Genomic DNA, 14,167 nt, shown 5'->3' with positions numbered 1-14,167 from the left:
AATTATCACGAATGCGACTACTGCATTCATACTGTGCAAAATTTTTGTGCATAGAACTAGTTAAACGACAAGTAGATTTTTATTCCATTCACGCCCATAGTACGCAATGGTTGCATATGACTGTCTTCTGAGCGGCAAAGTTAAAAAAAATTAGATTATGGGGTTTTACGTGCCAAAACCACTTTCTGATTATGAGGCACGCCGTAGTGAGGGACTCCAGAAATTTCGACCACCTGGGGTTCTTTAACGTGCACCTAAATCTAAGTACACAGGTGTTTTCGCATTTCGCCCCCATCGAAATGCGGCCGCCGGGGCCGGGATTCGATCCCGTGACATCGTGCTCAGTAGCCTAACACCATAGCCACTGAGCAACCACGGCGGGTGAAGCGGCAAAGTTGAATCGCGATAAAGAGCGTCACTGTGCAGCGCATCGCTACTGCGCTCGGGCAGTAACTAAAGCGCAACTACCGTGGCAGCAGTGAGCAAGTTTTATCGAATGAAAACTGATGAAAGGCAGAGACATACTAATGTATCGTCACTGCCATTGTAGCATGCAGGTGAACGCATTGCAGTCCGGATATACTGATTTATGAACCAAAAGAATCACTGCAAATTCGCGTTTCTAGCGCGAAACGCATAGCACGCCCGTCCTCTGACCTTACACCTGCTCAAGCTGAAGCGCTTTGCCGCGTTCTTGAAGGCTATCGCGACATTTTTTACTTTGACAACAGACCCTTAGGTCAAACGTCCGTCGTGACCCATCGCATAAATACTGGCGATGCGAACCCTATTCACCGACGTCCATACCGTGTTTCTGCGTCAGAACGAGCTGTTATCCAACAGGAAGTCACAAAGATGCTTGCAAAGGACCTTATCGAGCCTTCCTGTAGTCCCTGGGCAACCGCCAGCGCTGCCTCGCGGTTGCATCGCGGAAGTACACGCGAGCGGCCGCGCCTTCGGCACACTCCCCCTATTGACGGCGAGCTCCACCACTGGAAAAGCTAGCGCCACCGTCGGCGTGACGTGACATGAGGGATCACGTGGACACAGCGGCCGCGTCGGCTGCTTCGGAAGCGCCGAAGCGAGCTGAAAACGAAAGTTTAAAAGTCCCACCTGCGCCGCGGTTCTGCTTAAGTGGTGAGGCTTTACCGCCTTGGGTGTCTGCTTGACAACATTTGAAAGTACTATAATAGGTAGTGGCTGTCTTTGGAGGCGTGCAGCATGGTAGGCTACTGCTCGGTGCCGCAGTGCCGGACGCAGGCAACGGAGCCCGGAGTCAGCCTTATTCACACGTAGCCACAGGGCAAGGCGCTGCGTGAAGCTTGGCTGGCGAAACTTAGAACCGGCAGACAGCCATCGGCTACAACTCGGGTATGCAGCAAGCACAGAAACGAGGAACATTTCTGCTACGGCGCCGGAACTGCGCGATGTTCGGTGAGTAGCAGAAAACGCGCACTGAGACGCTCGCCCGCGCCCGATGCCCGGCTAATGTCATGACGGTTTGGTCTATGAACTTGTTGATGCTAGATACTGGCAAGTTGACTGGAATGGAAAGGGAGCGGTAAGACGCACATTATATAAAGGCACGGTATATGATCATGTTTTTGTTATGAATCAATGCACTGGATTACGAGAATCAAGCAGAAGGAAATCGCACGCTGAGAAGACCGCTAAACATACAGTGCGACTAAACTTGAGAAGTAATATTGAAATGTCCAAGAATTTAGAAGACAAAAAAAGATTGAATCGTGGCGATGGCACATCACAGTCGCCGTAGCTAGGCGTCGAAGTCTCTATAACGGAATTATTTTTGAACAGTTCTGATAGCGTCCACGCAACAATGGTTGCTAGCGTATTGTCATATGCTCATGTGCTGCGGCTTAAAGCTCACGGCATGGTGTGAAAACGCGCTCACAGCGAAAGCAAAACATTGTGCGCGGACATGCATGCAGACGCGCAGTCGGTCGCTGCGAACCTGTGCGATTGCTGGATTGAGGCTCCATTCTGCTATGCCCCATTTACTTATACAGACAGCCCACTATAAGAACATATTTCATATACTTTACTCTCAGCGTTTGCCTACCTTTCACGCAAAAAGCCGGTTCTGGAGACTCCATCGCAGCGACCGCGCGCAGCGGCGTTCACGTACTGTACGTATGCGGTAAAGAGATAGCGTCTGTAAATGATTCTATGCTTTCAGTTTGCCCCAGATTATATCGACAGTCAAAAACTTCCCTCCTTTTGAGAGTACCTGCATAAGTGTCCAGGAGGGCTGCCGCGTGGTGTTTTTATTGAGCGCCGTAAGCAAAACCTATGAGAAGCGCGCCGCGTGATCCCTCATACTACGCAAGTGAGGCGCTCCGACAGATGGCGACTCTGTAACTCCTCGCCGCCAATTCCAGCCACTGTAACAGAGGCTAGAAGGTTTTCCTAGTGTCGTGAACGGCCGCAGTTTCAAGGGGCCCCTGTGAAACCAGTTTGGATGCACTGCGTAGGTGGCGCTGCAGCTACCGGGCGAGTAGAGTTACTGTATATGCTACCTACCGTTGGTAGCATATACAGTAACTGTACAGGCGAGCAGCTTTGGCCGCGCTATTCTAGCTGCGCCATTCGCCCAGCCAGTTGGCAAGTGCGCGCGGGCTGGGATTTGCGCGTGATTTGTTTGTGCCTCTCGATGCCTCGTTGCGTCAAAAAAAGTGACGTTCTGTGCAACACGTGTGATAATGCCGACAAAAAAGGTCGCACGTATTTCCTGCCGCTCTGCAAAGGTGGCTACAAGTCGTCGAAAGAAAAAGTGTTGTACCGCGCCCCGTCCGACCCTCATCGGTTGCAAGAATGGGCTCGAAACATAAAGCGAGATGACAAGGCTCTCGACGAAACCTGTGTTGTGTGCTCAAGGCGTTTCGACGAATGCTACAAAGGACGTTCAGGCACGTCATAAACGGGAAGGTTGTAGAACTTGACTGCGAGCGGCCAGCGCTCACTGATGATGCCGTTCCGACGATATTTCCTGATGCTCCATCCTACATGACGAGGCCTGTTCCCCAGAAAAGGAAGGAAAGGAACCTAGTGGACAACTGTCTGCCACCACCAAAGTGCACGGCATCAGGTAACTGAATCAACAACAACCCTGCGGATGTCAGTGATGAAGGGTGCACATTAGAACTGCCATCGCACGCACCACATTCCGTTTCGTGACATCGTCCCGCTGTCATCATCTTGTTGCAGAATTGTTTTGTTGAACGTTCCTGCCGCTCTGTGCTTCAGGTGGCACACCAGTTTGGAATCAAGTGACGTGCACGTGATCAAGCATGTAACGCTTTCGACTTGCGTCGAAGCAGCTACATTGCATTGCAGAAGCATCAAAGTTGAAGAATTTCATGTGCAGTGTCAAGAGAATGCCGTCGAAGCGCTGATGAAGGCAGATAAATTGCTACTTTGTCTCGGCTGTGAGACTGAGCCTCTTTCACCTGGCCAACATACACAGTGTGGAAAAGCGTACTTCTCGAAAACCTGCACTGTGACGGCGTCTGATGGCAATACTCGTCTACGATGCAAACACTCAAGAAAGCTCATCTTGAACCAGTTCAGCAGACAGCATAAGAAGCAACTAGCGACTTTGAAACAAATAAATTCAAGGAAGCGAAAATCCCTTGACTTATTCCGGGCCAAAAAAAAAAACCGTCTAAGACCTCCGGGCACTCACGCAGTCCATCCCAACTACTGTGCTGGAGGAGAAAATCAGAGGCCTTCCTCCAAAGCAGCGTTTGCTCTGAAGGCATGTTTCGAGGCAGCTTCCAGAAAGTCAACCCGGGGCATGCGGTTCGATTAGCTGTGGGTGTTGGAATGTATCCTCATGCGGATGAGGAACCCGCAGCTCCTCACCCGCATTTGCAAAGGGACAACGTCAGAAACATCGAACCGACAGAACGGTTTGTAAAAGTAATGGAAAGACTAATTTTTATAATGTCGTCTAGAGTCCCATCAAAAGGCCTTCGTGCTGATTCAAGAAGTGCACAGTTTTTGAATGAGTTCATTGTTTTTCTCAAAGAATGGGAGGAATATGCTGCACAGCATGGTGGCGGCTTTTCAAGTGCAGAACTCCTGAGAGTGGCTTGTTGGGCTAGTTGGTACATGGTTATACTAGGTGAATGCCAGCAAACTTGAGAGTAGCTTTGAACAAAAACTTCAAGGTTGTGTGCGTAAAACCAGAAAAAGTGAAAAGAAGTGCTTTGGAGCTGCTAAAGAGGCTTAACCTGGAGTTGTTAAAAAACGCTGTTAAAAAGAGCAAGGGTGATGTACTTTCCGCGTTTTTCACAGGAAAAACGCACAAGCCTGACTACCCTATGAGAACCATAGTGACAGAAGAAGGCTCATGGCAGAAGCCTGTTGAAAGTTCTTGCAACGTTCCTTGAATGCCCTTGCCACTGAGGACCCATTCGGCATTGACAGTTCAAACGTAGTGATCGACGCCTTGAGATCGGGAGTGCTAACAGCGAACACAGCATTTTCTGTGGACATTGAAGAACTGTATTATTATGCGAAGCATATTAACGTAGGTTTAACGTATTACAATTAACGTATTAACAATAGCGTTTCATGTACTTGCCGGAGATGGGAACAGTGTCTTTTAGAAAATTAGTTTTGTCTTCTGCGGAAGTTTCTTCCTACCCCTGCTCCGTGTTCGTGCAAGGAGTGTGCGTAAAAAAACTGAAGTGTGTGATGTTAAAGACGTCGAGAGTATACTCCACGAGGCAAACGAAATAGGCGCGTGTTCAGGCTTCGAAAAAAGCTTTCTTTCTTCGACCTCTGGGAGAACAAAATGGTGTGAGTATGGCAACAAGTTGCACAGCATAAAATGCTTCGGCGTATCACAATACAACAAACCATGTGTACAATGCAAGTATCTGCGCAAGCTGTTGTTAATTAAATCAAGCCTCCTATCGAAGAACAAAAAGGTTACGAGGCCAAATGCCATTGCCGCTAGAAAGCTTGTGAAGTGCAACATACAGCTACGCCGAGAGAAGACCAAAGTAAATAGTTCGAGTACTGAGCTCGAGAGGATGAAGGAAATCAATGCTTCGATATCAGCTTCAAGCCTGGAGATTAAGCTCTCCAGTCTCCCCGAAAAGCAACAGCAACAAGTGAGAGCGTGCTCTGAAGTGTCGAAAAAAAAAAAGGCGCTCAAGGCAGGAAATATAGTCCTGAGTGGCTATTGGAATGCATCGTAATGAAAATGAAGGGCCCAAAATTGTACTAACATATTTGGAAACATAACATCATGGCTCTTCCCAGCAAAAGCTGCTTGCGTAAACACCTAAAAGCTTATAAGAGCACCTTCGGGTTTAATTAGCAAATACTCGCCGCAATCAAAGAGAAGGCAGGCGGCATGGATGAATTTAAGGCATGGAGGGATCCTAATAGATGAAATTAAACTCTCTGAAAGTGTCAACGTTACCAGCAATGGCCAAATCGAGGGTTTTGTCGACCTCGGAAAACACACATCTCCAGACCAACAGGGACAATCTATGACCACGGCTTAGTTGTGATCTTTCATCCATACTGTGGCCAATTTCAGCAAATACTTGCGGTCTTTGATTCTCACAGCAATGTTAAAGCGGATGTCTTATCAAATGTTGTAGACACTACCATAGCTACCGAGAACGCAGGTCTCTTTGTTGATTTCGTTACAACAGATGCGGCGACCTGGAACAGAAGTATGTGGTGAGCTTTTGGCATAGAAGGAACAGTTAAGAAAATGGTGTGCAAAGTGCAGCACCCTGTTGACGCAAACAGAAGTTTGCATTTTCTATCCGACTTCTCTCATTTAGTGAAATGTGTATGCAATGCCCTTGTGTCGGCTTGCTTTGAGACACCGGAAGGTGTCTCAAAGTAAATAGTTACTGTTAAATAAGTAAATAGTTAAAGTAAATAGTTACGACGTCGTCCAAAACGACGTCGTAAAAGAGGCCTGGAAATGTGATAATAGAGACACAATGTGTCTAAAGGCGATGCCTCATGTCACAAGAGCTGTTGTAGAGCCAAATGGTTTCGAACGAATGAAAGTGAACCTGGCTTTCACCTATTTCAGCGACGATGTTCTTAGAGGACTTTATTTATACAAGAACGACGTAGAAAAGAATTGTGGTGCCAACTCCACAGAGGCAACTGAGGCATTCATTCGGAGAATGCGTAAGCTAATTGAGGTCATTACATCGAGGTGCGTTCGCAATGCGCCCAAATTCTTTCCAAGTGAAAGAAATCCAGCAATTTCTTTCGTATATGGATACCTTGGAAGAAAAAATTGGGAAGCTGGGCTTTCTTAGCCAGCCAACAGCTGAAGGCCTTTGTGTAAGCCTCAGAAGCGTAACTTCAATTCTTGCGTATGTGACAGGAACACTTGGCTACAAATACTTAATGACTTCTAACTTGAGTCAGGACCCACTTGAGAATGTTTTTGGTATCCTTAGGCAAATGTCGGGATCAAATGATCATCCCACTCCCACGCAGTTCTTGGTTTCTGTGAACTGTTTTGCATTCTGCAGTCTCGCCAAGGCACCTGCAAATGGTTAAGTTTCGCCTGCAGTGATCAAGAGATTGATTAACTCGGCCAAGTGCGCGTCGAAAGGAGTATACAGGAAGCCAGACGATTTACTGGATGTTGGTTGTTTGAATGAAGTGAACGAAGTACTTTCATCTTGCAATTTGCTGCCCGACCACAGCTCTACAGTGTCAATAAGAAGCAATTCGAGCATCGTTTATTATGTGACTGGCTATGTTGCCCGTAAGATGCTGAAAAAGAGCAAGTGCAAAGAGTGTGCGAAAGATTTGCTACGAGACACCCGCGAAGAACTTCCTGAGGAGGCGCGCCTAACAAAGCATGTTGACAGGGGCGGCCTGCTCTACCCATCTCGCGGGCTTGTGCGATTAATCAGCAAAATGGAATACTCATTTATGCACTGCTTCAGCTTTAATAAGCTAAAAGCAGACAGCATTGTTGACTTGTCGTCCTCTTTGGCAGGGAACAAATTAAACTTGGTCGGCTTCTGCGAACACAGCGAGATAGTCACCAATAATGTCATAAAGTTTTTCACGCTAACACGATTGCATTTTCTTGTCCAAGCAGAGAACAAGGCAAGAGAAGGAAAGAGAGAGAATATGCGATATCTGAAACTGCGGCGTTTAACCTAAATTTTGGCTCTGCCGAAGGACGGGCCCACGGCCGAAACGTCAAATAAGGACACTTCTTTTTACTTGGGTGTCAACACCATGCTTCTTTATATATGTGTGTGTGTGTGTGTGTGCCACCATTCTTTTTCATCACATTGGCGACTAAAATAAGTTTGTTTATTTAACTCCTACATGGAATTAAGCAACAATGGTAAGTTGAGTATAGCTTCTATGACTACTACAACCATTTCTGTAGTATTGCGGCCACCTTGGCACGCCTCACCGCACAAGATGTGCAGTAATAGCTCGAGTGCCACTCACAGGCCATTTCTTTGCGATAATAGTCCAAACACTTGCTGGCCTCCCTGCCTGACGTTACCATCATAAAGCACTACAAAATTTGCAGTTGGACTACATGTCATGTGTACTGTAAGGAATGAATGAATGTCAGTGTAATTGCCTGTTGCTGCTATAATTGACGCACATTTTCCGCTCAAGGAGCAGGCTTTGCGTAATTAAACACATGATCGGATAATGTAAAAAAATAGCATATTCATGTGCACATTACTGTGATAGTTGGATACTTTCCCCAACTCTACCAATGCTGCATTGCTGTGGTTCCAGGAATACAGACAAGCGATTCAAGCTGCCATTGCAACGCAGCTGCAGGAGCTTGTGCTCAAGCAACTCGCCATAGAGCACGTAGAAAGTGTACATATGTGCTGTGTGACGTAGTACATAAAGGCTGTAGTGTAGTCGTGCACTGCAATTATTGTTGCCATCCTTTCTTCTGGACAGAGTAAAGTGGCAAGAACAAGTTTGTTTTTGTAGTTAACTGTTTATTTGTCTTGTTCGAAAACATTGTGAAACTTTCATCAACACTGTTGCTTGCAGAGTTCGTCATGAACAGGAACCTTAACCAGGCAGAAAATGGTTTTGCTTAGGCTACAACACAGCAGAGCTCGCCAGCACCTTCTCTCGGCAGTGGTGGGCTGTCTGCAGAAACGGCAACTTCAAGGCCATCTTGAAGCCAAAACACAACACAGGCTTTCATGGACCAAGGTTCAGACGCTGAGCTAGTTGTCCGTCGTCGCCAAGGTGGCCGTCTTGCTGCTGTCAACACAGCATTGTCGACAGAGCTGGAGGCTCGCCTTCGTGCTGCAGACAATGCGAGAAATCAGACGTATTGAGCACGAGGCAAGGAAGAAAATGATAGAAGGCGAACATGCCTTGAAAATGCAGCAATATGCCAATGAACAGCGCAAATGGAGTACACTGCACAGAATGAAGGTGCATGTTTTAAAAGCTAAAGAGAGGGTCTCAAACCTCAAACAACCAATTCTTACAAAGCAGCTTGAATTCCTCGGGCCAGGAGGCATTACTGAACGTGACCTCGTGCCGCAAGACTAAATAAAGCAATTTTCCTCAGAGGCGGTGGCAATAATGATGATGTGTGGTGTTTTGTGGCGTAAGGGCCAGGTTTGGCCAAAGAGCGCCATGACAAGTGGTAATGTTGATGTATTATGGATGGCGTGCACAATGAATTCCTTATGGTAGATGTCACATGGCTGTAAAAGGGCCTAAAATCTGTAGCTGTAAGTGGAGTAGAATATATAGTTGCTAAAATAATGACGGTGACTAGGCAGCGATGTGGGCTATGGCAATGGGCTGTCGTTAAAAAAAACACTGTGTAATAAAACAACACTGACACCAGGGTTTTAACAGAGCCCTTGAATGCAGGGCTGTTAGTCACATGCTAAAAATTGCCTGGCCAAATGATTTTCAGGATGTCGGTTTCATCTAAAAAATCTAAGACTGTTTGCAGTTTGAAAAACGGTTCGTCACTAAGGAAAAATGCAGGATGGAGAGGTATATTTTCGCGATATGCAGAAGGGAAATACTTTTTCCTCTCCGTTTCTATTGCAGGGCACTGGATAAGAGCATGGATGACTGTGAGGCCATCGCCGCACCTACTACAAGTAGGAGGATCCCCGCCAGCCAAGAGGTAGGAGTGAGTACTGTAAGTGTGTCCTATTCTTAATCGGCAAAGAAGTACTTCTTTGTACCGTGCTGTTTTCTCACTTATCCAATTCCGCAATCTTGGTTTTATAATATGTAACTTATTCAATGTTTGTGTATCCCACTCTGATTGCCAATGTTTCCTCAATTTACGGCGCAGAAAGGGCTTTAGGTCTGTGGCAGGAATGGGGATATTTCCATCTGTGTCGCTAAAACTCACTGACGTAGCGTTTTCGTCAGCAGCTACGTTGCCTTTTATACCTTTATGGCCAGGTACCCAGCATATAATAATCGCTTGGTTGCAGATATATGCGGAGCACAACAAACTATACAGCTCATTCAAAACGGGATTCTTATGCTTTCGTAAGCTAATCAGGGCTCTCACAACACTTAGTGAGTCTGTAAAGACAACAGCCTTAGCGACATTTCTGCGCCTTATGTGTTTAACAGCCGAAAGTATACCGTATGCTTCTGCCGTAAAGATACTGGTGTGTGGGTTTAGTGGCCCTGATGTTGAAAATGAGGGTCCGAGAGCTGTGTAAGCAACACCAGCAGGAGACTTCGAAGCATCTGTGTAATATTCGTCACAGGAATACTTCTCTTTAAGTTGTGATTGTATGTGAGCCTCAGGTGCTTGTTTTGATATTTCTAAGAAGGAGATGTCACATTGGATAGTTTGCCACTCCCAAGGTGGTGGAAGCCGAGAGGGGGCCATTAAGACATTCTCTAAAAGAGAGACTCCTGTTTTTTCTGAGAGTGCTTCCAACCGGAGGGACAGAGGAGGCCAAACACCTGGGCGGTTACGGAATAGCCTGGCCGTGGAGGAGTCGTGAATAATTGAATGACATGGATGATCCGCAGCTGATTTTACCTTCAAGGCATACGAAAGACACAAATATGTCCGTTGGTAGTACAGCGACCATTTATTAGATTCGACGAAAAGGCTTTGCACAGGACTAGTTCTAAAGGCGCCTGTTGCAAGGCGGATGCCTAAGTGGTGGACAGGATCTAGCATTCTTAGAGTACTAGGTCCAGCAGAATTAGAGACTATGGCCCCATAGTCAAGGCGTGTTAATATTAGGCTTTTGTACAACTTTATTAGGCATCTCCTGTCGCTTCCCCAAGCTATGCGTGACAACAGCTTCAGAAGATTCATAGTCTTGAGGCACTTTGCCTTAAGATACTTCAGGTGTGGCACAAAGGTTAGCTTACTGTCTAGAAGGATCCCTAAGAATTTGTGTTCACAGCTCACAGATAACCGTTCTCCATTGAGATTGATTACGGGTTCCACCAGTATACCTCTTTTAATAGAGAACAGGACGCACATACTTTTTCTCGGATTTAGCCTAAAACCATTTTCGTCCGCCCACTTAGACAATTTATTTATGCAAAGCTGTACATGTCGCTCACAGATACTTAGATTACATGATTTAAAACCTATCTGGATGTCATCTACATATACAGAATAAAACATACTACGTGGTATGGCAGTCTGGATAGAGTTCATTTTGACTATAAAAAGAGTGCAGCTGAGCACGCCTCCTTGTGGAACACCAGCCTCCTGCGTAAATGGACGGGACAGAACGTTACCAACTCTAACACGGAACGTGCGATTGGAGAGGTAACTCTGAATGGTGTATAGCAAGTTGCCTCGAACTCCAATTTCAGACAGATCGCGGAGGATTCCAAAGCGCCAGGTTGTGTCGTATGCCTTCTCCATATCTAAGGATACAGACAGGAAAAACTGCTTGTGGACAAAGGCATCGCGGATATTTGTCTCGATGCGGACAAGGTGATCTGTTGTGGATCTACCATCTCTAAAACCGCACTGTAAGGGATCGAGTATCTTGCTGCTTTCAAGAAAATGGATGAGGCGACGGTTAATCATTTTCTCAAATAATTTGCATATACAACTTGTCAGAGCTATGGGCCTATAATTGTTGGGTGAGGAAGGGTCCTTGCCCTCTTTGAGAATAGGGATTACGATTGCTTCTTTCCAAACAGAAGGAATGTAGCCTGCAGAGAACATGGAATTAAAGAGTGACAGTAGTGTTTTTTGGGTTTCGGGGTGTAAGTGTCTGATCATCTCATACATTATCCTGTCACTTCCTGGAGCGGACTTGTTGCAACAGTTCAGTGAGGCCTGGAACTCAGCCATTCCAAATGAACGGTTGTATGCTTCGTTGGATGTGCTTTTCCGATCCAAATTCATCTGTTCTGCTAGTCGCTGGTATTTTAGGAATGTATCTGTGTAATGTGATGTACTGGAAATGTGCTCGAAATGTGCTCCTAGACAATCTGCCTGATCCTCCAGGGTGTCTCCTTGTGTATTTAATAAAGGTAAGGGGTGAGTTTCGCGGCCTTTTATTTTGTTAACCCTGTTCCAGGCTTTTCGTTCGTCTGTATATGAATCGATGCTGCTTATGTAGTTTTTTCAACTCTCGCGTTTAGCGCGGCGGCGCGTTCTTCTCCCTTGCGACTTGATCGCCTTGAAATTAATTAGGTTCTCTGCGGTTGGTGAGTTACGGAGGAGATTCCAAGCCTTGTTTTGCTTTTTCCTGGCTTCCCTACACTCCTCATTCCACCATGGAATACGTCGTTTCGAGGGCGACCCTTTTGTTTGGGGGATACATACTGATGCAGCATCAATAATGAACGCTGTTATGTATGCTACTGCGTCGTCTAGGCTAAGTTCACAGATATCATTCCAGGGCAGCTGCGTTACTTCGCGAGACTTCGTCCAGTCGGCTGAATCAACTTTCCATCGAGGAACATGTGCAGGATACTCACTTTGTTTTTTAAGGTTTAGGACGATGGGGAAGTGATCACTGCCATAAGGGTTATTAATGACATCCCACTGGAGATATGGCACAATTGTACTAGACGCTATGCTTAGGTCTATCGAAGAAAATGTTTTATGTGTAGAGCTGTAAAACGTTGGCTTTTTCTTATTAAGCAAGCAGGAACTTGAAGTGAATAGGATGTTTTCTATAAGCCGTCCTCTCGCATCACAGCGTGAGTCACCCCACAGTGTACTATGCGCATTTAGATCACCGACGACTATGTAAGGGTGACGCAGCTCATCAATAAAGCTTTGAAATGTTGTGCTAGAGAGTTGATAATTTGGGGGGATCTATACGGACGTGATAGTAACTAATTTATTGAATAGTACTGCTTGGATAGCAACTGCCTCAAGGGGAGTTCGGAGTTGCAGTTGCCGACAAGCAACGCCTCTGTCTACTATTATTGCTACGCCGCCGGACGATGCAACAGCATCATCTCGGTCCTTCCTGAAAATAGCATATTGCCTAAGAAAGTTTGTTTGCATAGATTTAAGATGTGTCTCCTGAACACACAGCACCTTTGGATTGTATTTGTGTAAGAGTTCTTTGATATCATCGAGGTTGTGGATCAGACCTCTCACGTTCCAGTGTAATATTTGTGTATCCATATTGTTTGTGTTTATGTGCTGTGTGTCAAGAGATATGAATTAGGTTGGCTCAAGGGACCTTTCCAGGCCCCTTGATGCGGGGTATTTCTTTTTTCTTGGCGCGCTCCAGGGAGCAACGCCGTTCCCTCGGCGTCTGAGACGCCGGAGAAGTTTTTGTTACATCCATCGCCTCGTCAGAGGCGCTGGATGACGCCCGCTCAGCGGGCACGCGCGGGGGTTTTTCGGGCCTGCCTGCACGAGCAGTGGCCCTGGGACCAGCAGGCTCGGAAGTCTGCTGGCCGTTCGTGGTAGGGGGCGGAAGAGCCGTGGCTGCTCCCGCCAAGGGGGCTGGTGGCGTAACCGCCGTCACACTCCGTGTGACTTGCGCGGCCGCCTGAAGATGTAGCGCTGCCCCCCGGCGCGCCACATCGGTGTAGGAAGGACTGGACTGATTTTGGAGTGAGAAACACTTACGTGCCTCTGGAAAAGATAGGTTTAGTTTGACTTTCAGTTCTATTATTTGTTTCTCCTTTTTCCACGAGGGGCACGATCGCGAGTAGGCGGGGTGATCTCCTTCACAGTTGGCACAGTGGTTTGGTGAAGTGCAGATGTCAGAAGCGTGTTCAGAAGAACTACACTTAGCACAAGTAGCACGTCCTCTGCAGGTTTGCGACCCATGCCCAAAACGCTGACACTTAAAGCATCGACGCGGATTTGGGATGTACGGTCTAACACGAAGCTTGCAGTAGCCGGTTTCTATTGATTCAGGGAGAATGCTGGTTCCAAAAGTTATGATTATATGAGAGGCGGTGGCAATAATAAACCTGGCCAGATGCCATATTAAGGAATAAAGTCAATTTCATTTATCCTAAAGAATCGGCACTGTCTGATATGCGAACGCTTCTCCACTTTTAATTACGCAGCATTGATCGCAGTTTTACCTTGCGGGGTTTCGGGCTCTCGTGGTGGTTATGATGGAGCACTGTGGTGGAGCCGTTGCATTGCGTTTGCGGGGGCTCCGTGTCCCTCTCCTCCTTGCCTGGACGGGGTGGCAGCGGGTCTGTCTCTCTGCTGTCATCCCGCCCACGGGAAGGTCAATGGGCTTCACACATTGGCCAACGTTCTTGCGCGATTCGGGCCCTGCTTGCGCGCGATTCGAGTATGCGCACGCAAGACGGTGCCCATGGAGACTACATGTCTGAAGGTGCGTACGTGTTCCTCTCTGCCGGCTGCGGCCCCCTTTGTCTGCCGCCGGCCGATGGTTCGGCTCGGCAGGATCCCGGCCTCGGCGGGTGCGCGCACTCTTCCGTCGTCTCGATGCCCTGAGGCAGCGTCTTCCGATCGTGCCCCCGTCTGCCATTTCTTTCTATTTCCAATTTCTCTGCTGTGAGGCGAGCGATGGCAGGCGCTGACCGAAGGATAGGCAGCCTCTCAGTGCTCGGTTCTTTGTTCTCTGTCACAGTGCGCTGTTAGCGGCCACCGGCGACCACTTGGTCACATATTGTGCCGCAATTAGATTTAGATTCGGACGTGTTGATAAAACTGGTG

General features: G+C 47.1%; 2 protein-coding genes across 6 annotated transcripts in view; one reads left to right on the top strand and one right to left on the bottom strand.

The window, feature by feature from the left end:
* Positions 1 to 14,167, top strand: part of LOC140217386 (BEN domain-containing protein 5-like) — a 386,196-nt gene that overhangs the window by 10,817 nt on the left and 361,212 nt on the right. The window lies entirely within an intron of this gene.
* Positions 1 to 14,167, bottom strand: part of LOC140217385 (uncharacterized) — a 362,995-nt gene that overhangs the window by 194,828 nt on the left and 154,000 nt on the right. For 4 of the 5 annotated variants that reach the window (XR_011893938.1, XR_011893939.1, XR_011893940.1 and 1 more), the window contains one exon: positions 7,989 to 8,328. The exons of the other annotated variant lie outside the window; for it this stretch is intronic. Coding sequence is in view for 1 of the 4 variants with exons in the window: in XM_072287957.1 (XP_072144058.1) it covers positions 8,287 to 8,328 (42 nt within the window). In the remaining 3 variants the exon portion in view is untranslated. Of the gene's footprint in view, positions 1 to 7,988; positions 8,329 to 14,167 lie in introns of those variants that run through there. 5 annotated transcript variants of the gene reach the window in all.

The sequence above is a fragment of the Dermacentor andersoni genome, chromosome 4 (assembly GCF_023375885.2).
Source record: "Dermacentor andersoni chromosome 4, qqDerAnde1_hic_scaffold, whole genome shotgun sequence".
In the NCBI taxonomy this organism is placed as follows: Eukaryota; Metazoa; Arthropoda; class Arachnida; order Ixodida; family Ixodidae; genus Dermacentor; species Dermacentor andersoni.
Note: the sequence above shows the minus strand (reverse complement) of the source record. Positions and strands in the feature narration are given on the sequence as shown.